The 27,769-nt window shown below is 40.8% G+C and overlaps 2 protein-coding genes across 7 annotated transcripts in view; both read right to left on the minus strand.

Moving 5' to 3' along the window:
* The window catches only part of LOC117876834 (alpha-1,3-mannosyl-glycoprotein 4-beta-N-acetylglucosaminyltransferase C-like), a 35,061-nt gene extending 25,928 nt beyond the window's left edge, over window positions 1–9,133 (minus strand). The window contains exon 1 of the mRNA XM_034769281.1: window positions 9,012–9,133. The gene's annotated coding sequence lies outside the window, so the exon portion shown is untranslated. The remainder of the gene's footprint in view (window positions 1–9,011) is intronic.
* A 13,992-nt stretch (window positions 9,134–23,125) lies between these two features.
* Window positions 23,126–27,769, minus strand: part of TEAD1 (TEA domain transcription factor 1) — a 221,972-nt gene continuing 217,328 nt past the window's right edge. For all 6 annotated transcript variants that reach the window (XM_034769979.1, XM_034769977.1, XM_034769982.1 and 3 more), the window contains 2 exons: window positions 26,942–27,094; window positions 23,126–26,239 (listed from right to left, as the gene is read on the minus strand). In XM_034769979.1, the coding sequence (XP_034625870.1) occupies window positions 26,126–26,239; window positions 26,942–27,094 (267 nt within the window). In that variant the 3' untranslated portion in view covers window positions 23,126–26,125. The remainder of the gene's footprint in view (window positions 26,240–26,941; window positions 27,095–27,769) is intronic.

Here is a 27,769-nt window from a genome sequence, read left to right on the forward strand (position 1 = left end):
GCTAAATGGTACAGGTAGGACTGGACCCATTTCCCCTTCAAGGCCCAATCACCCTGTGACAGTGCTGTAATGAAACAGTTTGACATTTTGTAAAATGTAGAAATATAAAAACTGAAAAATATCAAATAAAATTCAAAACAAAATTTCAACCATTCCCAAAGAAAACATTTTCTGGCATTAAATTATTTTTGCTTAGAATAGTTTTCCTGCGGGAATTTTAATCAAAATATGTATTTTTTTGGAAATGTTTCAATTTAGATGAAAATGGCGTTGTTCCATTAAGGACACTTTGACAAATGTTTCTGACCAGTTGAGCAATGGCAGAGCAGCAATGGTTCTCTCCATCCCCCATGGTAGGCAGGTACCAACTCCTTCTGCCACAGGGGGAGATCGCTAGAGGTGGGACAACTCTTCTTTTTCCCTTTCCAAGGATTGGGGTACCCCTTGGATCAGATAATTTTATTGGATGAAATCTCATTCTAATCCTTGTAAAGGGGAAAACAAGATCTTGGGGGCAGCATTCACTTTACTTATCAACTAAGCCATAAGATCAAGCTTCTGTAATTCCCCAGCTATAGCTTATGCCCAGACCTGAGGCAGGCTATCAGTGATAGCAAAGGCAGCGTAGAGACCTCTGAACACAGGTCTTGGCTGCCTGTCAATTCACCTTCAAATTCCACTAGATGTCATCCTAGCACCATAGAAATGTTTGAAAGATACTTTGCTACACTTGCTCTTAGAAACACACCACATAACCCCACTGACATGAGTGAGTCAGGTGCAACCATGGTGTAACTTCATTGGAGTTACACCGGGTATGAATTTGGCCCCATGAAACAAATTAAAACATGCATAGTCATACTTATTTTTCTAAATCACCAGTTCTGATGCTGTTCCACAGTAAAATCAAATTCTGCTCTCAATCATCCCTGTGCAATCCCACTGAATTCAGAAATTATCCTGCCAGATCCACATTATCGCTAGCTCAAATATAAAACAGTTTGAATATGACCTTTTCAATTATTGATGGCATTTTTTTTAAATGGAACTTTCTATTACTATTTATTACTTGTTATTCAGTGACAGTTATACGTGCAGCTTCGTGCCATCTGAGCATGTGAGAAAAATGAACAAAACAAGCCAAACATTAAATTGCCATCAATAAAGAGCACAAGCAATTCTCCATAATGGTTGCACCCCTAGACTCAAACTAGCTTCCCTTACCCAGGCTGCTAAACTTCCCCATTTAAACTGCTCTCATCTGGGTGATATCTCACTTTCATTTTTCAAATAGGGAAACCCAGGCATGTGGTGGTGAAGTAACTGCCTAAGGCCACCCAGCAAGCCACTGGCACAGCCAGGACTAGAATCCAGCCTCCTGAGTCCTTGTCATAGGTGCTGAAACTAGAGGTGCTGGGGGTGCTGCCGCACTTCCTGGCTTGAGGTGGTTTCTATTATATACAGGGTTTACAGTTTGGTTCAATGGCTCTCAGCACCCCCGCTATACAAATTGTTCCAGCACCTTTGGCCCTAGTGCAATGCCCTAGTCATGCGGCCAGACTGCCTCAAGGTGGTCACCCTGAAAAACTTGCCACTACAATCAACAGTGTTTGGCACCTCTGTGGACAGTCTCAAGAGAGAGTGGGGGGAGGGGGGAACTGAATTATCTTTTCACCCTTACAGATGTTCCTTCCAGGACAGAAGTTATAGAGAAAGAACTGAGGGACCTAGTATGGCTCCTGCCCAGTTTGTATCTGTTTTGTGGCTAAACAGAGGTATGTGCCTTCCATTGTCTGCTGTCACAGGCACAAAATTCACTTTAAATTAACATAAGCAATTGGCTAAGAAAGCTAGTCTGAGTGGATTTCTGGAGAGTAACAGACAAATAAGTGGCTATTGGTAAATTAAATAATGTAATCAATTATAGCAGTAACTAAGTGAGAAATTGTTTAAAATATTATTTGACCTTTTAAAAAATGCTGTAAAAAGCTTTGCTGTTGTTACAGTCTGAGCTAGTATAAGTAGAAACCCAAACTGATCAACTGCATAGTGCATAAGAAGGTGAAACAGGATCACAACCTCCCCACCTTTGTGAACCTAACAGATTTCTCAGTGATGACACTACCAGTATTTGTAAGACTTTTTTTTTGACAGCGAGGGATTGAGCGCTTTGCAACATGAAACTACAGCTAGAAATATTCCTGGCAATAGGAATCAGTGTAGTCATGCAATCAAGTGAAAGAGTTCTAGCACAATCAAATTGCTCACCCACGAAAAGGGGAAAAGATAAACTGGATCTTCACCAGGCACTAGATCAAAACAAAGGCTTTCAACATCTGTGACAGGAATGTCACCAATTGCCATATGTCGCTCTGATATGGATATGCTAAGATGGACCCAACCAATCAAGTTTCCGCAGATTCTTATGTGACCCATTGTCCTACACAATGAATGTCCTGTTGTCACCAGTGCTAATGCTATGCAATCTGCTTTGCCATACTGCAGCAAGTAACCCAGCTCTATGTAATGTAGCACATTTTGCCACAGAGTAACCCTGCTACCACCGGATGCCTTGCAATCTGCTGCTCCACAGAGTGGAAACCCTGCTGTCACATTTGATGCAGCCTGTTGGGCCACAAAGGAGTAGCCTTATTGTAATTAATGCTATGCATTCTGTTTTGTAGTCATGTTGTCAGCTGCTGTCTCGGCGCTATACAGTGGCAGTCCTATACCATCCACCAACAGCGGTGGCTGTTCAGTATGAATAAACCACATAGCAGAACAGACCTTGTCTGTAGCAAACTTCCCAAATCCACTTCTCATGAGCGATCATTCCCATCCTTCATCTTTTGAGTTCTGTTTTCTTCATATATAACAAGACTACCACAGATTCAGATAACACACTCTGACTTGCACCACTGATTGAGGGGAAAATAGAGACATAATAGAGAAATAATCTGTCACCTGATGTTACGTGAAGAGCAGCTTCCCCTGCCGCATACACATCTACTGTATGCAAACAGGAATCCAGTCGTACTCACACAAAAATCTTATTAGGAGCTTAGACTTGGTGAGGACTGCCGGATCAGGCCCTTATACCTAACAGTTTATTATAACCATGGATGATATCACCATCTTTTATTAAGGTTTTCTGACACATCCCATTGTAAAATCCTGTTTTCAGTTGCTTATAACTTTGCCAAACTTCAACCATTTAGGCTGACATTTTACATGGCAGGCAACTGCCTCAGGTTGAATGATTTTTAGAAAATTTCAGTCAAACCAGCCCAGCCATTTCTGAGAATGAGGATAGGGGAAAATACTTTGTTTTGTCCATTGTAAACATTTCAGACATTTTCTCTGAACAGCTCTAGCACCCCCATGCTTTGGCACAGGGTCTTGAAATTTGGCAGGAAGGTGGCCTTTATATCAGGGATGTGCCTTTTGCCCTCTCCAGGAAAATCTGCTCACATTTGTCTAAGTTATAAGGCTGAAAAATTGCAGTTCATACCTGCTCAGTAGAGATTTTGATTTTTAGCAGTTAAAAATCTCCACACATTGTCCTCACTGAGCATGCACCAGCCCCTCACAGTTCCTAGTGCTGCCAATCCTGTGCATGTTCCATTGCCAGAGTGACTTAGCATGCTTCCTCCAACCCAGAGCTACGGGGACGAACTTTTCCTGTAATGGCTGCTTCCAAATGCTTTGGGACGGGGTGGGGCTGGGCATCAGAACTAAGAGCAGGCAGCCTGTCTCTCCTGTGCTCTCAATGACCCCTCCCCCTCAACTGGGTCCAGTTAGTGTGGAGTTCGTCTGATTCAAATTAGAGGGGACAAAAGCCAGAGTAGGGGGAGGGAAAGGAGTAGATTGGGACAAGGAGTCTGATGAGACTGGGAATGGATGGGGTAGAAACTGGAGCTGGGATCCAGGCGGGAGATTGGGACTGGGAGCCAGTGAGGAAATGAAGGGTGGGACTAGGAGTTAGTTGGTTGGGGATCAGGGGAGGAACACTGAGCTCAGACAAGGAGCTGGAGGGAGAGTGGGAGAGTAGGACTGGCTGGACAAGGAGATTGGGACTCAGAACCAGCGAGGGGGAGAGCAGAGGAGGGGAAACAGTTCTGACAAGGAACTGCGGTGCAGGATGCAGGAGGGAAACTGAGACTGGCTGGGCAAAAAGACTGGGACAAGGAACTGGGGAGTCAGGAGCTAGGCTGTGGGGGACATTCAGACTGGATGAGGAGCCGAAGGAAGAAGACTAGGACTGGGTGCCAGTGGAGAAGAAGAGACAAATTGGACAAAGAGCAGAGGGGGGGAACTGTGACTGGCTGGTCAAGGTGACTCAACCTGGGTGTAGGTAGAAGGAGATTGGGACTTGGACAGTAAACCAGGAGCAAGGGACTAGGACTGGCTGAGCAAGGAGACTGGCACAAGGATAAGAAATTTGATGAGGGGACTCTGGGACTGGGTAGTAAGGAGAATTGTACTGGAACAAGGTGACGGGTGGAGAAGAGACAAGACAGGGTTAGGTTGGAGTGGGTGAGCCAGAAGGGGTCATGCTTAAGAGGAATGGGCAGAGGAGTCTGGACCCACCAGAGCACATTCCCCTTCAGAGCCTGGAATGGAGCCCAAGATTCCTGACTCTCACCATTCCTCTGCTGTCAGCAAATATCCATGAAACCAATGGGTAAATTATTTGTCTCATCTCTCCCTCCCCTCCCCATCTTACACCCCATCCCACCCCAGTGCTGGTGCACATAGAGACGACAACCTATTACTGCTGTCAGCTACTCCAATTAGCCCAAGTGGCAGAGGGCTATGTAGCTCATCTAAAGGTTCCAACTCCACTTATGACGCATGTGGGTGTTAATCAGAAGCCACATGATGGAATTTCTCAGTCTGCTTTGTTAAGAAAAGAGGAAATTACATAAAAAGAAGTACATTTAAAGAACATTAAGGTTGCAAGGTCAAGCACTAAAAAGTGAGGAAATTCCAGAATTGGGGTTGCCCGTGCAATTTAGCCAATGACGCAGAGGGACCCTGTGGAAAAATAAATGTGATCATGTAATTAAAGGTTGTATCATAATGCAGTGGTTCTCAACCTGTGTTCTGTGGACTACGTCTAAGAGGTTCGTGAAAGACTTAGACTGAAAAGAATTCAACTATATATACAGATAATAGATTTCCAAAGAGGTCTGCACCACCATTCAAAATGTTTTAGGGATCCGCAAATGAAAAAAGGTTGAGAACCATTGTTATAATGGATATGCACAACAGGGGACGAATTAAGCTTGCACAGGACACCATAGTTCTGATGTTTCCTGACTTTGCAGCCTGAATAATCTATTAACGTTGTATATCATTACACACACAAAACTAGCTCCTGCAAACCATTTGGGCCTGGTGACACAACACTTTGCAAAAAATAGGAACACAAAGCCTGAGTTAACAACAGAGCTGTGTAACATTCACGTGTCTGTTTATCTTGAGGGATGTGGCATACCCTGAAATGCAAATTATCTGGAAGACAAGCAAAGGATCTTCTGCAAATTGTATGGCTAGTGCCCAGACCTGCCTGCAAAGTTAAAATGGGCAGGAAAGACAGTGCTAGCAGCATGACTGAAGATCAGAAAAACACTACCTTGTTTGGTGCAATTAGCTGAATTTGCTCAGGAAAGGCAGCGAGATGGAAAAACATTGATGCTGCAGGTCAGGGCTGAGGTGCCTGGGCAGAACCGTTGGGGGAATTTCATACATGTGTCTGATTAAATGACTAACAATAGTTTGACCTCCTCCCCACTCCCCTCTCCTCCCTGCTTTGTTCTTCCTCTTCCAGCATGGCCCAGCAGCACTAGGCTTGGGTACCTTTCAAGTTTCAGTTGCTATTAAAAAAAGCTAAATTGGGAGCTATTTAATGAGAAGAGCCCTGCCAGGAAGGCACTTGAGAGAAAAACACAAAATGCCATTTTATTTCTTGTTTTTAAGTATAGGACTCACAAAAGGTGCTATGTTCGGAAGACTGCTGACCTGGAGGAAAAAAGCTCTCTAGTCCATTACCAAGCCCCAGCCAGCAACCCCTTGAAGGAAAATTAAATAAATAAAACCAAATACTGATTTAAAACTGACTACATGAGGTTGGCCACTGCCACTTTGCACCCTACTTTTCCTTTAAACATAGCGTGCTAAATTCTGCTGTCAGCTACCCTCCCGTTACTCTGCATCCAGCAGAAACTGGCCCAGTGTCTCTTGGAAAATGAAATGAAAAACATTAATGAGCTTTCAGCCCTCAGGTCTATGGAAATGCTAGGTGCGAATTACACAGACAATGGTTGTTTCTCATTGCTTAATTAAAACACACCTCTGGCAGGTGAAGGCATTGGTCTTTGATTGTGTGCCTCACAGTGTGCCTAAGGCATTTATTAATGGCTCCAGAATACATGCCCTGTCATGTCTTGTTATAAATTGTAAAGTATATCAGATACATTCGTCTATACAGGTAACAAAGGTAAGTGGGAGCCTGCTGTGCTGTAAGTGTTTTAAATCCATCTTCCAGCTGAGGGTCCACTGAGCATTTGGTGACACAAACAAGAGTGTGCACAATGACATAGATGTTGTTTTCATATTAACTGTTTTGCATTTCCCAATGTCCTACAGAAACAAAGCACACCACATTAAGCAGGTGTTGCAGTGCACTACATTCTGCACACAAGGGCTTAATACTGGTATTCAGCTGGGAGAAAAAGTGAGGGAAGGCCATTTTCTGGAAGTCAGAGATCATGCTATTGGATAACTGTAAAAGCCTGTTGAGTGAGAATTTAGTTTTGGCTAGGTAGATAGCTGGCTGCATCAATGCGCAGTGACCACATTTCACCCTGAGCTGTTCACTGCTATAGAAATGGCTGATTCAGTGACAACTACTTTCCTGGGACAGTTAAAAAAGATGTAATGACGGAGTAAGTCACTGAATGTTTCTTACATGATCAATATTTTGCAACACTCACTTTTGATCAGGGTCTCAGTATTATATGAGGCACCCCTATTTCTTTGTCAGTCAGAGAGGATGCTCTTCCAATGTACACTTAGGAGGCACAGTAAAAAGCTATTGCACACAGGCACCAACTTCTAGTTTTCCCCGGAGGTGCTCCACCCTGTGCTCTGCCCTGAGGCCCACCCCCATTCCGCCTTCCCCCAAGACCCTGCCCTCACTCTGCCTCTTCCCACCCTCACTCCGCCCCCCTTTTCCCGAGGCCCCCACCCTCGCCCTGCCTCTTCTCACCCCCAACTTCACCCCCTTCCCGAGGCCCCCACCCACCACTCTCTGAGCTCCTCCCAATCCCTCCCCTAGCTGCCAAATAGCTGTGACTGGCGGGTGCTGAGCTCCGGTGCACCCACAGAGTCGGCACCTATGCTATTGCACGTCAGGAATATGCTGCTGCTTTTTTTTTCTTTTGAACCTCTTTTGTGGCTGACCACAATGGCCATTTTCTCAAGCCAATTGCAATGAAAAGCCACCTGTGCTACTCAAAATCCTAAATCTTGCATCCCAAAGATGCATCACTATGGCTCAGACATCATTTCCACAGCTTGCCGAGTCTAATAGTGTTAAGCCCATAAACAAATTGTACTTTAAAATTATTAATATTTTTGTACTAAAATAGGAGTACCTAGAGGCCTCAGTTAGGGATTGGGGCTCCATTATTCTAGGTGCTGTTCTAGGTGACATAGGATGTCAGCTGGTAACTGCTTAGGAAAAAGCTAGGCTCTGTGACCTCAAGCCAATAAACCACTTAATATAAGCTTTGCTGGACTGGCAGCTATAATACAGAGGCGCAATCATCCAAGTAAAAATGGTGTTCGCAATTATGGTTTTAAAAAACATGGTGCGACTTTAACGCTGCTCACTCAGTGAAAGGCAATACAGCCAAACATGGACATAGTATGCATATTGGTACAGTAGTTACTTGAAGTAGGGAGTACTAGTTAATCTATTTTAGCTGATGTTTAAAGGCATTAAGCAGCTGGCAATAAGGAGGAGGAGCCAGCTTTCTGCATGTATCAGGGTATGCTCTGAATATCATGGTAAAGATGATGTATTATGTTCACCAGTACACTAGGTCCCATAAAAAAGAGGGATAGGTTAAGAAGGCTAATATTAACTGCTATATCAGCCAAACAGCAGCTTGAGAACCTTTGGTCTAAACCATTGTTTAAAACAGTCCATAGCAAGGAAGGGGAAGAGCATGTGAGGAGGAAGAATGGGGATTTCTTTTATAGCTGAACAACTGAGCCAAATCTTTCAAATGTGCGTGTCTAAACAAATGGACCTCTGTTGAGAGACAGCTTCTTCAATATAAGCTCACTCAAACTTTGTAGCTACTGGGGACTGAGAAGAAAAGTCAAAAGGTTCCAGGCTGAATCCTGCTTGCCTTATGCCAACTGTCCTATTGAATACTTGGATAAGAAAGGCAAGAAGGTTTTGGCCCAGTGTTAGAAGGGGGCTGCTTTCTTTGTGACTGTTTGTAATGGAATCTACAGCCTTCCTTTCTGGACAGGTACCCAGAGAGCATAAGGGAGCAAACCTTCAAGAAATGATAGGGTAGCAAAGAGGATTCACTGGCCACCAGGAAAACAGAAGAATAACGTGAAAGGTAAGCAAACATCCTCATTTATACAGGACAGATCAGTTACCAGCAACTTTTGTAACTCACTAGTCCTTTTATTTTGCTTTCACTCCTAGCGGTTAGCAATACATGCACCTCTTCCATCAACTCGACTCACTTAAACTCATTTGTATGTGCATAAGACTATAGGGGCGATAGGCTAAAGACAGCTCAGTTCTTCTCTCATTTGAGATCCTGGCAAAACTCCCATTGACTCAGTGGGATCAAGAGCGGGCCCAGAAAGCTAAAAGAAGTGGAAACCTGATGCATTCTTGAGAATTTCAGAATTGTTGACTCTAGGCATACAAATACACAGTATGGGAAATGTACTGTCCACGATTCGTTTGCACTTACCTGTCTTGATTCCTATTATTCATTTAAACAGTATTTAAAATGGTTCCCTTTAAAATTTCTCCATATTGATTTCTGCTGAGGCACAAACAAGAAGATACAATCGCTTTCCAGGGCTGAACAAAGCTATAATACAAGGAAGAAGAATGTGCTCTTCCCAGAAGGGAAAGTAGGAGCCTCAAGCCAAAGTCCAAAGGTTACATACTGGAGTAATGGGCTTGCCTAACCTGATTAAACCTAGTATTTCCAGCTAAACAGATTGAGACAAGCTACTCTAATGAAATGTCTATAGCAAACCCTTATCAGATTTAGAGTCAGCCGCTACTCTGTAGTAGAATGCATTTTCTGCAGCAGGCACCAGGTCAAATTATTGTCACGGAGCCATATTCTCCTCTTGGTCACACCAGTTCACCCCTACTCACTTTAATGGGCAGGTCTCAGAGGAGAACTTAGAACATGGTGTGCAGCAGTGCATGACCTTATGCTTGGATAATTATGTGAGCAGCTCAGAACAATCTAAGATGTTCTGTGAAACTGCAATTGTTTTTACAAGAGTTTGGGCTCAACAGTGTGTCATGCATAAATCTTAACCATTACAAAGTGAATATCAAATTCTTTAACTTACTGAGGTTCAAAGCCGAATTGTTTTTAGTTGTCTCTAATTAAAGGCATCTAGATATTTACTGATCTTGTGGAAACTTTTTGATTTGTATTTTAATCAGCTTTTCAAGACTATTCCCTCACTGGACAGCAGGGGAATCCAAGGCCTTCTGAGTCACCCTGAGACAGAGTGTTTGAAATCTGGGCACCTCTTGGCTCTATGGTTTCTATAAATACAATCACATTTCTCAATCAGTTTAGTTGTTATAAACTGGACACTCCACAAGCACCCAGGCACAGAAGAGAGTGGTGAAAGATGGTTACCTAAACTAGTAAGTCAGCTAGGTTACCTTTCATACTAGAGGAAATACTTCTCAGACTTACTTTGCTTAGGAAATTGTGCATTGATTTTGGTGCTGACTAGAGTGTTTTGGACAATTCTCATAGAATACTACAGTCCCGTCAGGGATGTTATTTATGGCTGAACCTATTATAGGGCAGTCAGTATCTTGAAATCAGCTGTTGCCTCCATGATCTGTTGTTTTGACAGTTACTGCATGTCTGGTATCCATCTATATATACACCTGGCATTTCTTGTGCCGTCCAGGCCAGACTAATACAGACTGAGTCCTGAGCACACGTCAGCCTCTTCTGTACCCCCAGCATCTCAGACTACTGCTTTCTCATCTGCTTTAACGCTTAAATGGTTTGGAAAGCTCTTTGCATTAACCAGCTTGCTTAAATGCCATACAATGACGCCCCATTTTTCTGACTGTTAAAACAAGGCATTTCAACCCACACTACGGGGGATAGTTTTGTCTCTGTCATTTGGTGCCCATGAGGGTAACACAAACCAATCACATTGTGCATAAACAATTGTGTATGTGTTATTAAACAGGCATTCCCAATAGAGCTCTAACTAATATAATCATATAGTGACTATACATGGCTGTTTAGTTGCTTGCTTCCTTCTTCCCCTTCTTTCTGGAAACAAGAGCACTATGTTACAATGTTACTATAGAACCAGTTAGTCACTAGAGGTTGACAGAACATTTCAAAGTTCTTTATTGTTCTAGCTGCTCTAATTCCATCTCCTTGCTCATCGCTGACATTCCAGCTGCCTCCTGTTACCAGAACTCTGTGGTCATCCCTGACCATGAACTCTCCTTCCCTTCCCACATCTGTAAGGCCTCGGACCCTACCCCACACTTCTGTTAAAACCCTTATCCATGCACTCAGCTCCTCTGGCTTTGGCAACTGCTGATTTTTGGCTCTCTTACTCCCAGCTTCCTGAATGTGCGAAGTGTTACTCCTACTTCTTCTTCGTGTGCCTACGTTAAAGCTGTACCACTGCACTCCCGTCCACTGGCGCCTCATTAATTTAATGTCACTGAGAAAAATTGCCTGCCATGGGCTTGTTCCAGCTTGGCTTTTAGGCCTTCTCTCACTCACTCTGTCTGTTACTTTCTCTAGCTGTCTCCAGTTGATTAGCACAGGCCTTATCTCTGTTCCTCCATGCAATCTCACCATTGATGGTGCAATAGCCTTCTTCTTTGAAACTCTTGCAGTCTGGAATAGCTTCCCCTATCAAGCTGCTTCATCAGCTCTCTCTTTTCAAATCACATCTACCACCCCCCCCGGCCACCCTTCCCCTCCTCCCCCATTTTGTCTCCCTTGCTATTAACTCTTAGGGCTAGTTTGGGGAAAGGTGACTCGTCCTCTGATTCTGAGGTCTCCAGAAATCAAAATGTCTCCCACTGCTGAGCTGCTCTAAATTATGCCAGCTGGAGCAGTTCTATAAAGGCCACTTCACCAGCCAAGGGTCAGCTGGAATGCTGTCCACGATGGCTCCATGCTTACCTTCCACACCTTTCCCTACCGGATACTAACCCTGAGTGGGGGGCATGAGTGGTAGAAAGCAGCCCAAAGGGGCCTCAGGTAATATCTTGATATTAAGATATGACTGAATTAGGGCTGTCAATTAATTGCAGTTAACTCAAGCGATTAACTCAAAAAATTAATTGTAATTAAAAAAATATATTGCGATTAATTGCAGTTTTAATCGCATTGTTAAAAATAGAATACCAATTGAAATTTATAAAATGTTTTGAATGTTTTTCTAAATTTTCAAATATATTGATTTCAATTACAACACAGAATACAAAGTGTACAGTGCTCACTTTATATTATTTTTATTACAAATATTTGCACTGTAAAACTTATAAGCAAAAGAAACAGTATTTTTCAATTCACCTCATACAAGTACTGTAGTGCAATCTTTTTACTGTGAAAGTGCGACTTACAAATGTAGTTTTTTTTGTTACATAACTGCATTCAAAAAGAAAACAATGTAAAACTTTAGAGCCTACAAGTCCACTCAGTCCTACTTCTTGTTCAGCCAATTGCTGCCCACTTCTTATTTACAGTGTCACCTGAAAGTGAGAACAGGCATTTGCATAGCACTGTTGTAGCTGGCGTTGCAAGATATTTACATGCCAGATGTGCTAAAGATTCATATGCCTCTTCGTGCTTCAGCCATCGTTCCAGAGGACATGCTTCCATGCTGATGATGCTCGTTAAAAAATAATGAGCTAATTACATTTGTGACTGAACTCCTTGGGGGAGGATTTTAAGACTCCTGTTCTGTTTTAACCACATTCTGCCATATATTTCATGTTATAGCAATCTCGGATGATGCTCCAGCACATGTTGTTCATTTTAAGAACACTTTCACAGCAGATTTGACAAAATGAAAAGAAAATAACAATGTGAGATTTCTAAAGATAGCTACAGCACTTGACCCAAGGTTTAAGAATCTGAAGTGCCTTCCAAAATCTGAGAGGGATGAGGTATGGAGCAAGCTTTCAGAAGTCTTAAAAGAGCAACACTCTGATGCAGAAATTACAGCATCTGAACCACCAAAAAAGAAAATCAACCTTTTGCTGGTGGCATCTGACTCAGATGATGAAAATGAACATACGTCGGTCTACACTGCTTTGGATCATTATCGAGCAGACCCCATCATCAGCATGGACGCATGTCCTCTGGCATGGTGGTTGAAGCATGAAGGGACATATAAATCTTTAGTTCCTCTGGCACGTAAATATTTTGCGACACCAGCTACAACAATATTTAAATAAATGGCATTCTATTATTGTTTAACACTTCAGTTAATTGCACTTTTTTTTAATTGTGCAATTAATTACGATTAATTTTTTTAATCGCTTGACAGCCCCAGACTGAATATCTCTAGTTCAGTTGGGCTTAAAAGTATTTATATTCTAGCAGCACCTAGATGCTTCCTCTGAGCTCAGGGTCCTATTGTGCTAGCACTGTACAACTAGAGGTGATCATTGTCCTGACACGTTACAATCTAAGCACACAAGGCAGATGGGAGGAAAAACTGAGGCATCAGAGAGGTGAAGTGACTTGCCAAAGCAGCAGGTCGGTAGAAGAACTGCAAATGGAAACCATAGGTCCTGACTTCCAGAACAGTGGTCTATCCATTAGACCACACTGCCTCTCTATAAGTGAGTGCTTTCATTCTTATAGTTAATTCTTTTCTATCATTTATCTACAGAATATTTACAGTCTTGACATTTTTAACTGGCAAGCATATTGGAATAGCGTTTGTATGAGAAGCATGACACCAAACACAGTTGTTTTCTTTAACTGCCTTCTCCCATTCCACCATCTGTGCTGCCATTGTTATTACTGCCTGGATTTCCTAAGGACTCAGGAAAGACCTTGCCACCTCTTAATCAGTCTTCAGTAGCTCATCAGAGTCTGGGTCAGCAAAATGTTTGCAAGAGTCAGCGTCATCAGTTAGTAGCATGATGCTCTTGTTCTTCATGGCACTTTTACTATTTTGGAACCACTCTAGCTGCCTGATCACCAGCTGTGCATTTTAATCCAGCTGTTACATCATCAGGGTTCCAGGCTTATGGTAGCACAGCCTCTTCCCTCCATGCCCCTGCTCAACCTACAACTGGAGAGGAGACAGTGGAGTGGGAGCCCTGCGGATTAAGCAAGTGCAATAAAGGAAATAGGCAGGAACAAGGATAGGACCAGGGATTCATTATGGTAGCAGCAGAGGACTGGGTATGAAACAAAGCATGCAACATTGACAAGCGAAGCCTGGATAATAATACTGTAATTAGCCATACGCTTAGCAAGACCTTCCTGGGGCAGGGAAGTAGTAATGGAAAATACAGCCTTTCATATCTAAGGCACCAGGGCAAGTCTTAGTTCAGTTTCCACCTGACAGACCCATTACCACAGCTGGCATCTTTGTTGGCAGGCTCAGCAGCGAAATAAATGGGCATGAGGACTGAACTAGCCTCCAAAGCCTGTAAGTGGTTCCTGTGGGGAGGCTTGCACATACATTTCCCTGTGCCATACCTACTGTATTCTGGGGCTATGACTACTTAGTTAGAGCCTATCACATGAGAATCTCAAAGCAACTTCCAACATTAATGAGGGCTCGCAATACCACCGTAGACTAGGACTTGCAATTAGTGTTGTTAGAGCTGGGTAAACTTTGAGCATGGGAGGTTAGGTGACTTGCCTAAGAGCACCTAGCAAGTCCAAGCCAAAGCTGGGACTCAGAGCAAGGCCACCTGCATCCCAAAGTGTTGCTGTAATCCCTGGAGCAAAGTGAACTTCAGCCTGCAAGTTTGTCAAGTTGGCACCCTTCATGGGATGCATGTGATAAAACTTAACTAGCACATGGCTAATGTCAGGAAAAAGTATGGTAGTGAATAACTCTCTAGGCATGCTACAGCTAATTGACTGGTGGCTACTCTTAATGAGCCAGTCCCTACGTCATTCTAGAAATCTGTGAGCTGCTATGCAAATCAGGCATGACACTTTGTTGCATAATCTAGAATAAGGAAGACTCTTATAGCTGAACACATGTTCATACTATTGCAAAGGGTAAGTATTGGAAACCATTTTATTATTAGTTCACAACTCAATCAATAGGAAGCATTGTCTATGCGAGAAGAAACATTAACATGCAGAACATTGTTCTTGTATGGTTTATTATACAAGTGCACGTTATAAAATAGTCCAGCAGCTCAGGTGAAAACTGAATTGAAAATGAATTTTCTACAAATGCTTTAGAGAAAATATGATTTCAGTTGAAAAGTATTAAACAAAATCAGAAAAAAATATTAACTACTTTGGTGACAGCCAACAAAAGGAAGGAAACAAACATGCCTAATAAATGTACATTTTTGTTTGTCAAAAGGCCAGCAAAGTGCAAACGGCCTCTCTTCTGAAACAAACTCATATCCACATATAACTTGGTTTTTCATGCAAAGAATAAAAAATCTGCTGTGAAAATGGTGAGAGCCATTGTCAGATTCCCTTTTTACTGGAGTGCCTTAAAGCAAAGCATTTACAAAGGATCATGAGGTGTTTAGCTATAGCCTTTGCACCGGAGTTAGTTGGGAGCTACTCCAGTGTAAAACTGGTGTGAGAGGAGAGCAAGTGACTCATGTCGCTGACATTCACTCCCTTGGTGGCCATAGGAAAGCCTCTGACCCTTTCTACCGCCAGCTGTAAAATGGGCTCACTGGAGACTAGTAGGAAGCCATCACACTCATGTTCATATGCAGCTCAAGCTAAGGAGAAGCATGGCTAGCAGTCATGTTAAAGTGCCGCCTTGATTTCTTAGTACAATATGGACACCCAAGTGTAATGTCTAGAGAAGATAGATATCAGGCCATTGCCCATTAGATGCTAAATTATCTTCTCTTAGAGAGAGGTTCGTATCATCCAGGGCAGCATTATGAGTGTTTGCCAAATAAGTGGGGAAAGAGGCAATACCTGATGGTGTTTGAAGACTGGGGGAAGAATAGCAGAGGAGAAAAAAGCTATGAGGCAAAGGGCTCACAGACTGCCCTTATGGTGTATGTTCCCCATTGACTTTAATGGGTGGGTATGGGGCAAGAGCTGTCACAACTGACAATAGCATTTTGGCATGGGCTTGGGGAACAATTTGTTGGCTTCCTTTCCTGAGCTCCTATAACTAACTCCTGCCTCTTCTGCGCAGAACACAATGCACAGGGCCAGCTGTAGGAATGCTGGGGAAGCCAGCAAGATTATTTTTTGTACCTAGCAAATTAACTAAATCATTATGTAAAAGGGCGTGTGTGCATGGGGGGAGGGGAAAAGGGATGGATCTCTGGGATGCTGTCCCTTGTATGGACCCTAGCAAAGCTGCCGGGCTCCAGCAATGGAGTACAATAGCAATTTCTCAAATAAACTGAAGATACGAAGCTGTTAACTCTCTATCTGCCATAGGCTTGGGAGTTACTTGCCGATGGCTTTTAGGGTCTTCTTCCCCCTTCAGCTACACCTCTACCTCAATATAATGCTGTCCTCAGGAGCCAAAAAATCTGACCGTGTTATAGGTGAAACCGCGTTATATCGAACTTGCTTTGATCCACCGGAGTGTGCGCCCCCCTCCCCCCGGAGCACTGCTTTACCGCGTTATATCCGAATTCGTGCTATAGCGGGTTGCGTTATATTGAGGTAGCAGTGTATTTAGAAACCAGTGCAGAAAACAATAACAATGCAACAGTTACCTAAAACACCCCTCCAATTTCTTTATCTCCAGCTTACAGAGCTAGAGGCGGTTTCTGTAGGAAGTACAATAAAAGCAATAAAGGAGCATAAACTATATTAATTAACTTAAAAGTTGTGTTTCTTTTCCCATCTTTCATTTCTTAGCTGCCCCCCTTTTTTTTCCTTTCCTTCCATTTTTGGCACATTCTCTCTCTCCACACCATTTCTTTCCTTCCCCTTATTTCTTACTACTTTTCTCCCCCTCTCCTTTTTCTCTGCTTTCCCTCTTTCTTTGAAATGCAACAGCGCCCTTATTCTCATCCTCTCTGTCATTTCAACCCAGGTTTTGCTCACCACCATTTTGCTATGGTTTTCCTTTCCAGTTGTTCCAAGTAGTCTGTCTCTTCCCTCCCTGTATTGCATTGTTTCTAATATCCTCACCCATGTTTCTAGTGCTCTTAAAATAGTTCTTAGTACTTCTATGGCGCTTTACAACCATCAGCCAATTAATTGTCACACCCCTCATGAGCTAGGTAAAGTTATTTATGCACACTGCAAAGCTACCACCAGTTGGTGTGACAGCTTGCTCCGCTGTTTCTGCTCAAGCAGGCCCTCAGACAATAACAGTAAGGTTGCAGAAGGTCAGGGCTGAGGTGAATGGACAGTGCTGTACGTGGAAGCCATCACCATCTGCCAGCACCATGCTTTGCTCTGAACAATCTTCTGAGTCTCATTTTCATGAGCAGGAAGTTTTCTGTGTGATTTACATACGATCTATGACAGGGGTCGGCAAACTTTTTGGCTCAAGGGCCACATCTGGGTATAGAAATAGTATGCTGTGCCATGAATGCTCATGAAATTGGCGGTTGTGGTGCAGGAATGGGTGAGGGCTCCAGCTGGGTTGCGGGCTCTGGGGTTGGGCCAGAAATGAGGTGTTCAGGGTGTGGGAGGAGGATCAGGGCTGGAGCAATGGGTTGGGGCACAGGAGCGGTTCGGGGGTGCAGGCTCCGGGCGGCGCTTACCTCAAGAAGCTCCCGGAAGCAGCATGTCTCCCCCTCCGGCTCCTACGCGGAGGCTGCGCGCTGCCTCGTTTGCAGGCACCGCCCCCGCAGCTCCCATTGGCCGCGTTTGCTGGCCAATGGGATCTGTGGAGGCACTGCTTGGGGCAGGGGCAGCATGCAGAGTCCCCTGGCTGTCTCTACACGTAGGAACTGGAGGGGGGGACATGCCACTGCTTCCGGGAGTTGCACGGAGCAAGCCCCCTAACCCGCACCCCGGCAGGAGCGCTACGGCTGGATGCGGCCCCCCGGGCCGAAGTTTGCCCACCCCATATCTATGAAAACTTTCCATAGAGCGCTAGTGTATTGTAACCTCTATTTTCATATAACTGTGTTGTAGGAACTTTTTCTTGCTTTCTAGTTCCTTGACAATGCAATCATATTCACACGGCGAGAACTGCACTTTGTCCAATTAACTAAGTGCCTTGATAAGAAGCCAACTCTCTCTCCTTAAGTAACATGGGCATGGTGTGCCATGATGTGCCTAGAATACCAACACTGAAAAGCTCAGGGAAATTTTTCAGAAATGTTGGAGATTGTATTTATTTGTTTTAAGTGCATTTTAACTAGGGATCAGGTTGGTTTTGAGGTAACTGCTCCACCCCAGATGCTGGAACCATACAACATGGTACAAAAAAGAGGCACGCGAGATAAAAGCAGGTCATGTCTCAGGCTACAGCTTCCCACATAACTCCTCCTCCTTTTTTTTTGTTTAGAAGTGTACTGTGGTGGTATCTTACAAGCGGTAATGGAATGTCTATGAGACACAAAGAAGGGGGAGGGGGGGATGGCTTAGTGGGAAGCCAAAGTTCTACGTTTAAAGCTGCAGCAATGCCGGTTTTTCTATGCAGAAAGTGGGAGACGGAGGGAGAAATCCTGGTCCCATTGAAGTCACTGGGAGTTTTGCCATTGACTTTAATGAGCCTAAGATTTCACCCTGAGTGTTGTTCACATACAGTAGTATAAATTTCACATCATCATGGAGCCAGTGAAATCTTGTCTGGTCTCCCCACCCTTCATCTCACCAGTTATTGCTACTAGTTTTTGGAAATCCCCATAATAGGATGAAAAAAGAGGGTTCTAAAATATTACTACATGTTTCTAGGAACTCATTTCAGCTCCTGGAAGAAGTAGCTCATCAACCCGTAGAAGAAACACCAAAATCTTGAGCCAACTAGCATGGCAGCATAAGCTGATCAGGGAACATAATTATTTATTTCAGCTGCATTCATTACATTTGAATTTTGAACACATCACCATTCCTTTGGGGATCAGGGAGGCTTTTCCTTCATTGCCTAATGGCTTCACTATTCTTTTCAAAAATTGCTCTGTTGCTTCAGGAAAACAAAATAGTTAAGGGGAGTTCCTTCTATTGCCATATCGCTGTAGTACTTGCCATTCCCTGCTGAATACTTATTTCCAGATGCGTCAGCAGGGAATGCTTCGGGAGCTGATTTTCTAAGTTCCCAGTACACAGAAGGTTGGCTAGATTTGGGGAAGAGGAATTACACAACATACATTTTTTTGAATATTTTCAATGCAACAACTGCAATTTAAGTGATACCAGGATTAGACAATAGCAGATGTTCTCCAAGCTATCAGCTGGCAATCAGGAGATTTTAACTCTCTGCCCAAATAGCTTAGCGTTTTTGCTTTTAACTGTTAGATGTTTAGTAGATCCACTGATGGGTTGAGATAATCAGACTTGATTATCTTCTTTTTCTTATAGCCACTTTTCAGTTTTTAGGTGCAAGAGACCATTGCAAAACCGCATCTCGTTCCTGGGTTGCACTGGATGCTTCACACAGGCAGGCTTTGTCCCTTTTTATTATGGCACACATTCATTTAGAACTGGGTCAAGCTGCTTCACTGGTGCAGCAGAGCATGGCAGATTGTAGAACAACGCAAGTTGAAATTTACCAAGGTTAGGCCATCAGTGGGTTATTAAGTATGTGTCAATGGAAAGCTGTTAATATCTGTTTCGGTTCAAAACAGCAGGCAGAACCCCCGCCCTCCCCCCCAGCACTTATGGCCTGCATATACATTCAATGTTTAAAAAAATTACCCATTCACCTGCAGCCTGCATTAGCCACTGGCCAGTACCACATGCTTAAGAATAAAGTATAAACCCCACCCCCACCCAAACAAGCAAACACACACACAGAGACTGGACACAAAGTGCAGCTACAGTGGTTGCCATTAAAACTTGATATTTGCAAAATATTGCTGCTGTGGAAAATGTAGACATTTTAATGGTAACGGATAGCCTTAATCAAGTTTTCAGTTAAAATTTACAAAAACAGAGCACTGATGGTGCAGGAAAAGACTGCACAACCATGAACATTTCTTAATTGGAACCCTCAAAACTACAGATTAAGATATAATCTCAATTTTTGCACACATAATTGTGTGCTCTGATGAATTGCAGGTGCAAATATTAAGACATTTAACTATTCATTTGTGTCCACACATCATTACTCATCTAACTGCTAAAAGAATATAACACATTTATTTTTTATCCTCATAAATGGAGGTTGGGTTGAGGCCTGGCTGAAAACGAGGCTCAAAGGGCAGATTTTCAAAGGCTCAAACAAACGTTAGGTGCCCAACTTCCACTGACTTTCAGAAGGAGTAAGGTGCCAAAGTGCCATTTACACTTTTAAAATCCACTCCTAAGGGCCAGATTTTCAAAGGTAATTTATTTAAATAGGATTTAGCCACCTAACCTGCTTTCCTTTTTCTAAATCGCACTAAATGTCTATTAGTATATTTAGGCATGTAAATACCTTTCTAAATCTGGCCTTATGTTACTTTTGAAAATGGGGCTTAGGCTACTAAGTCACTTAGGTACCTGGGCAATTTTACTTTCTAATTTCTAAAAGATGTAAAAAGAATGATTTCCAGGCAGATTAAAATAATGCACCAAACACTTTCATTTTCTTTATTTTCAATCGATACTGTATGAATACAAAGTTTCTAGAAAGCTACAAAAATTCTACCACTTTATCAAGAAGGCATCAAAATGTGTCACGTTGCAAAGACATGAAAACACCTGCAGTAACCGACACAAAAATAGCATTTTTAGAGTGATGAAATAATTGCACTTAACTGTCATGGATATTAAAGTTATCACACATATGTACCGCAAAAGCTAGAATACATTTTTTTTTACAAAGCACTTTATAAAAAAATTCTCTGCACACAAAACCTATAATTTTCATATTACTATCATACTAAAGATAAAGTCACTTTAAAGCCAACACTTAAAACATTTTTAAACAAAAAAGGTACCAGTACCTACACACAGACAATAACAAATACAAGATTACTGTACTGCCAAGAGGTTTGACTGAAACTCCTTTTGAAAGCTTCTGCAAATATGTTAAAAAAAAAACAAAACATTTGAGAACATTCACTTTTATCAGAGTTTTCCCTCCCTGTCTAATCAAGAGGTACTTTATCATCAAAAGGCAGGTTCTACATCAAAAGTTACCAGCAGCAGTACAATATTAAAGTAACCACTGACCATATATGAATATGCTTAAGTCACAAACCCAGTTTATACACATTACACAAATAAACATAAAGTGAGAATTCCATTAAGTCATTTACAAATGTGAACAAATGCACATGGCAAAAAAACCAAAACAGTTTTACATAAAATGTACTGATATTGAAGAATTAAAGGCTATTCAGGTTTTTAATGTTATAAAATTCTTTTGTCTTTCTTTTCAGGCACATATTGTATTTTTTGTCTGCAGTCAAGAGCCTGAAGCGAAGAGGCCCATAAAAAAAAACAAAAAACAAACACACACATTTTGAAAAGAGGTAACAGGGACACATCTTTTCTTTGTCAGCTGAGTGCATTTAAGAGTTAATTTACACAGTAAAACTAATCACATAATCTCAGCAAGTTTGATCTGAAAAGTTAGAGACCAGGATCTCCAAAGTATTTTTGTACTCTGAATTACCTAGCCTCAATCTTTTCAGGGGGTTAAAAAAAAAATCTTATAATGAAAGATAGGGGGAAAAAATCATCCTGAGAAACTGGAATCTACTACCATGTATGTTGAGTGACTGGGTATTACATGTATTAATGTGGGTCATGTTAAATATTACATCAAACATTCCTGGGTCTGAATGATCCAGTAAAACTTGATGGAAAAGCAAGCATGTCTAGGAATTAGAATGGGAAAATAAATAGAAACGAATCAGCTTGTCAAATGTTATATCTGACATCTATTTGTCAGTTACTTGCATTTAATGTTAACAGACACCCTTTCGTTCTTTCATTAAGAGCATAGAAACCAGTGAGTTTGTTGAGTGTGGAGCTATTGCCAAACTGAATGGCTGTAGCTACAGTAGAACGGAAAAGTGGGGAAACAAGCATAAAATGTGTAACTTCTTTAAAATAGTGGTACAGTACCTAAATAAATCATTTTGGAATTCAAGTAAGTAAAACTACATGTTAGTAGTAATTTCTGAACTGCCAAAAATGGTACCATTATTCTTATTTGAACTTCTGTACAATGCGATAGTAAATAATAGGATTAAATTGCCTTCGCAATAAACTATTGTTCATCACAATTGTTATCAAATCTTTCTCCCAGCAGTTATATTTAATAACTGTAAACACATGCTGTACTTTGGGGGCCAAATCCTCTTTACCTTTCCCAGCCTCATCGAGTTCAACAGGGCTATTTGTGTGAGGAAGGTAAATGAGATTTAGACCTTGAAGGAATAAAAAAAAAGTATTTTAGAGACAGGGAACTTGAATTATCACAATATTTACCATATAGTGTCACAATATTTATATATAAAAAGTTAATCTTAGTTTTCATCAAATATTTAAAAATCACATTAAAATTGTATTCACAACTATATAATCCATTTGCCAGCTTTTGGTTTGGCTGATATTTGTTCTTTTTTTTTTTTTAAATCTTGCTCCTCTTCCTGTCAATTTCACTTCTAGTGTACACTATGGCCCCAATTCACAGAATGTGTCAAAAGCAGACACATTATTTAAAGGAGCTGCCTTTCCTGCACTATGACAGTGCTTGGAAAAAAACAGTTTGGAATGGTGCTGCACGCAGTTTTCCATACAGCATCTTCACCTAACAGTGCTCATGCTTAACATTTTGATGCTAATAAGCACATGTCAAATTACATTTACTCCAATTAATTTTTGTTCTGCACTTTCATCTCAAATTTTATGCATCTGACTTTCAGAACACTTGACTTTGTAAACAAAATAAGTGCAAAATTAGGATACAGAAGAAACCTTCACAGATACTGAAATATTTATCAGAATAGAATAATAAAGTCACATTTATCCACTGTCTGAAATTCGGTCGTTTATATGGACGTCACATTACTCAGATGCAAGACTGGATGAAAAGATGAAAAAGGTGAATCACTGATCATTTTTATATTATAAACAAATCAGTCGCTGGCTTACAATGTTGCAAAACTATGTCAAACAGTTAAATGGCATATAGATTATTTTCCAGCATTATGCACTCTGGTGATTTGCAAAATGACATTAGCATAAATGATGCTCTTTCGTGAATGGAGGCCTGTAGTTTTGACTTATTCCAATAAACCAAAGGCATTATGGTGATCACTTAATATTTTTGGTCTCTCTACAAATAGTCGTTATTATGGCAGCACTTTTCTAAGCTGGAATTTCAAACCAAAGGCACTTTCATGCTAGAGTGCAGAAGAGTCACAAATAGTTAAGTATTTGGTCATGAAATTTAAAAAGGCAGCATTATTAGTACAATTCATTTTTCACAGAAAACTATGAAGTTGTAACCTTTCATTTTGGTATAGACATTTAATTCTGTAATAATGGGACTGACTTATGCTGAAAGTTTAGACCAAAGAGCTTCTCTGTGGAGGGGGAACAGATTTTTTTTTTTTTAAAACGGAACCAATTAATAAAACAACATATCAAACTGATGTAAGAGGCTAAAGGTATTTCTAATACAACACTAAGGCACTGCATATTGTAATGCTTTGGCAGCTCTGAATTAAAAAGTTCCTAGAAAAAGTAACAGTAACAAGATAAATTCTTCCAGCTTACAAAAGAGCTCACAGTTTACAGGCAGCCTTTTGGACTACATACTCCACGATATACATTTGAAGGACTTAAGGCTTTTAAGAATGAACATGTGCAGGGTTTAGATCATTTACATAAGTGTAAAATAAAGACAATGCAAATCTTTTTCCTAACGTTACAAATGTGAACACCAATAAACACTGTGACTTTTTATACCCTATAGTTACGACATATGCAATGTGCCAGATTGTATAAAAAATCTGTACCTGGTTTTGCAAACTGAATTCTATATTTTATACTCCTCAAAGAATTTGTTATAAAAAAATCCATCAAAATCACAATTCAAAAACCTAAATAAGAGACAACTTTAGAACAAAACAAAAGAAGTAGTTTTTGACTTGTAACACCAAGTGCTTAGAATAAAGAGCTACCGTTAGGCTGTTACAATGCAGTGCTTTTCTTGATGTGATTGTTAGTGTTATAAACGTATTAAGAGACTGTATGACATGGACATCAAATTTTATGCTTCACAGAATATAAACAACTAAAAGATTCATCAGCTCTAATATCCTCAAGTGGATAATATGCCAGCTAGACATCACAGCAATCACCCACCTTTTATAGTTAGACAGATCAGATGTTTTATAGCCTAAGGAATTTCAAACCCCTCCCCCCAGATGCTGGCCCCTTCCTCTAATGTAAATCCTAACAGTATTAAAGATTAACACAATGAAAGGCAAGCATACAACAACCCACAACTTGCTGCACATTACAAATACTGATTGCTCTTCTAGCCAGTATACTGACTAAGAATCTTCATCTATATTTATGCGGCTATAACTGAGGGCACTTTTTAGAATGACAGTGTCATAAAAATTAGAACTGTAACCAATATATTATACCTGGAGGCAAATTCAAGCTTCTAATTACACATAGGCACATGCCTGAAAACTGCAGCTGAGAAAGGAACTGTTGAAACACATTTCTGTGCCTTAATCATGAGTGGAAGGATAGCTCAGTGGTTTGCGCATTAGCCTACTAAACCCAGGGTTGTGAGTTGAATCCTTGAGGGGTTCAATCCTTAAGGGTGCCACTTAAGGATCTGGGGAAAAATCAGTACTTAGTCCTGCTAATGAAGGCAGGGGGCTGGACTCGATGACCTTTCAAAGTCCCTTCCACCTCTAGGAAATAGGATATCTCCATTAAATCTTAAAAATGTGTTTTTTGGATGTTTGCAGCAGCCATGCATCTTATCTTGTAACCTGTGTTTGATATGTCCTGTTAGGATTTGTGGTTTGCCAAACAGATTGCATTGTTTTAGCCTAGTTATTTCCCATTATAACCCATTTCTCCTCATTTCTGTGCCAATAAGAATCAGAGAACATGGGATACGTGTGTATCCCAGAAAACCATTCACACCCATGACTACATTTTTAATCCTTACTAGCATTAAAATCTCTTCAATTCACTCTATGATATGATAGAATCTTCTCTGAACTACCTACTTTTCAGTTTATTAATCAGAGGGATGAACACTGCACATCTGTATTCTGGATGTGAAAGGCAATCAGACCCTAAGTGGTATTGATGGGTGTGTCCTACATGCCCTGCCTACTAGTACTAAATGCACCATGTCTTGCTGGAGACAGAACTGGGATAATATATGTGCCGGAACATCATGAAGAATGAGAAAAGGAAGAACATAACCCTTCAAATCTGTTTTGCCTGATGATGGTTGTGATTTTCTAGCATCCCTGCGACATTAAAGCTGATGAGGCTTTTACTGGCCTACGTATTCTTCTCTCAACCACATTACTTTTTCTAGCTTGCAGTTAACAGATTATTCGCAATGCAGTAATAATGTCAATTGTTTCCCCCTATGTTTGTTAATTTCGGTATTGCAAATTTTTCACTCAACAGAAAATATAGTTGTCCGTATAAAATATAACTGCACACACAAGACTACATAAAATGTAAGTCTAAATTTTCAGTATTTACCTACTTATTGCAAAATGAGCCATCATTTTTTCATTAAATAATCAAATTTCCATATTAGTACAACACAACTTTATATTTTTAAAAATACACTAGATACGTTAAGTATAAGGGATGATGTTCTCTTTCTCTGCAATACCTGTTGGAAAGTTTAATGAATTAGAAGATTAGTTTTAACATTGAGAAAAAAAATACAAAATTTGCCTAATTTTAGGACCTGCTTGTTTCTATCAGGCATTTCTTAAGGCTATATTTATCATTTGGTTTCAAACAGAAAAAATGTTTCATTTTAAAAAATAATTTAGTGAATTACATTCGTCCGCATCTTCCACTCTAATTAGTTACAAAGATAATTCTATAAAGATTATTAACTTTGTGTACTAATTTACAGTTATAGTTAAAGATTCATTTCAATTTCATTTGCATCGTAAAATAAGTATTTTATTTTGGAAAAAACAAAACAAAACCCTAAATAAATTCTTATAAATGCTGTAAGTTTTCCCCATGGCAAATGCTCTGTCTTACATTTTTCTATCACAATTAAAAATAAGCCTCCACAGACAAAGGCATTAGGTTCTTAAATACAGTCTTCCCAAAGAACTGTCGTTTACAAATTTGAAGAACACTTAGTTTTAGAAAGAATTTTTTACAACTGTACCAGAATTTCACAGCTACAATTATAGATGAACACATTAAAAATGACTTCACTAAAACAGGATTTAGAAAAATGTGGGTGAAAGCTGGACCAGAGGCACTGCCACTTAGTGTTGAGGTTTACAGTCTGTGTTTTTGATAAAGAAGTGTAATGAAGTGTGTATATAAATAACTGCTCAGTCCTTTACAAGCCTGTAGATGTGATGTTGTGCTCCATGTTCACTGTTCGAAACTTCAAATACACAAGCCATGCAGAGTAGGGTTTCTTGTGTATCCCTGTTTGTTACAACCTACGGGGAGAGGGGGAGAGAAAAGGTAGACAGTAGTGTTATAAACTTGGAAAAAAGGATTTGCACTAAAAAAATATTGTAGGCTTGAAAAGAGAAGAAAATATAATTGTAACTTGGTGTTTCTCAAACTTTAGATCTTCATACTGTGCTACTCCTCTCCTTTCTTACATGCTTTGATGAGCACTGAAATAGTTAACAATGATGACATTTAAAGTATCACCACTGGCAACTGAGTTAGCACCCACTGAAATGAACTGGTCACTTTACACCACAGAGCTTGTGTTTCAGGCTCTCTGCAAATTAAGGCAAACATCGCTGCACTGTTTATACCAGGGTCCTGTTTTGAGGGTTTTCTTTGCAATCATAACAGCTAGACACTTACTTAAAAACATATGAAAAAAAGTAAGCTGGAAAACAACTGAGAGGTCTCACCCCAGCTAGCCTTTTGTGTCCTCCCACAGGACCGAGACCCCACTTTTGGGAAACAATGTTCCAGCCTTATGTTTTGAGACTAGATTCTATCACTCTTCCTCAGATTGAATAGGATCTAACTCCATGAATAGTTCTACTGAGTCAATAGGACCAATTGGCCTTGTATAAGTAAGGGTTTCTGAGTCTGGTCCTTAATTTAAAAGTTAATTGACCCCTGTCAAAAACAGAACATATTTTAGACTCAGTCAGTAAAAAATAGTGAATGCTTACCAACAAAATTGTAAAATTTTCCAATACACTGTTCATCATATATTTCTCTGGTAAATGCTTGAGCTTGTGTATGAAGTTGATCATATATTCACACATTGGAGAGCGGTTTATTCTGTACACAAACCGGCCATTCTCAAACCTTGCATATTCCGTCTAAATAGAAAACGAAAAACATTTTAAGAATATTTACCAACAAACATATTTCTACAGTGATCAATAGAGAGAATGCAAAATGTTGGGTTGGTTCTCTTTGTTAGTTTGGAAACAACAACATGTACAAAGTGGAGTTGTTGATCTGAAAATGCTAGTCTTATCACACAAGTCTCCTTCCATAGCCTAATTTAGGAAATTATATATTGGGTATGCAACCTTGATTTATTTCCAAGTTTCTAATTTTAAATAACAGGTTAAATGAATGTGGGCATGGAAGAAACCCATCACACTACACATTTCTAACACCCAGAAATCTAGACAGTGGGAGCTGCTTGCCATCTTAATAGGGTTCCAAAGAGGTTACAGGTCTGGCCAAATGTGGGTCTGAATCCTCATGAAAGTGATGCATCCAGTTGAAAATGGGAGAAAACCTATTTCTGCTTCATCGCTCTTTTGCTGGGGAGATGCAGGAATCAGCACTGGTGTCAGTTCCAGGCTCCCCAGCTGAAGGTACGTTGCTGTGTTGCCAGTGGAAGGATGGAAAAGATACCCTAAGTCAGTAAGTAATTGGGATTTTACTTTCACTAGTGTCACCACAAACACAATAATTCAAACTAACCTAAGCACTATCAGGAAGGAAAACATTCCTTCAAGAAAGATTGGAGGAGGGTAGGA

The sequence above is a fragment of the Trachemys scripta genome, chromosome 4, assembly GCF_013100865.1.
Source record: "Trachemys scripta elegans isolate TJP31775 chromosome 4, CAS_Tse_1.0, whole genome shotgun sequence".
NCBI classification, from domain to species: domain Eukaryota; kingdom Metazoa; phylum Chordata; order Testudines; family Emydidae; genus Trachemys; species Trachemys scripta.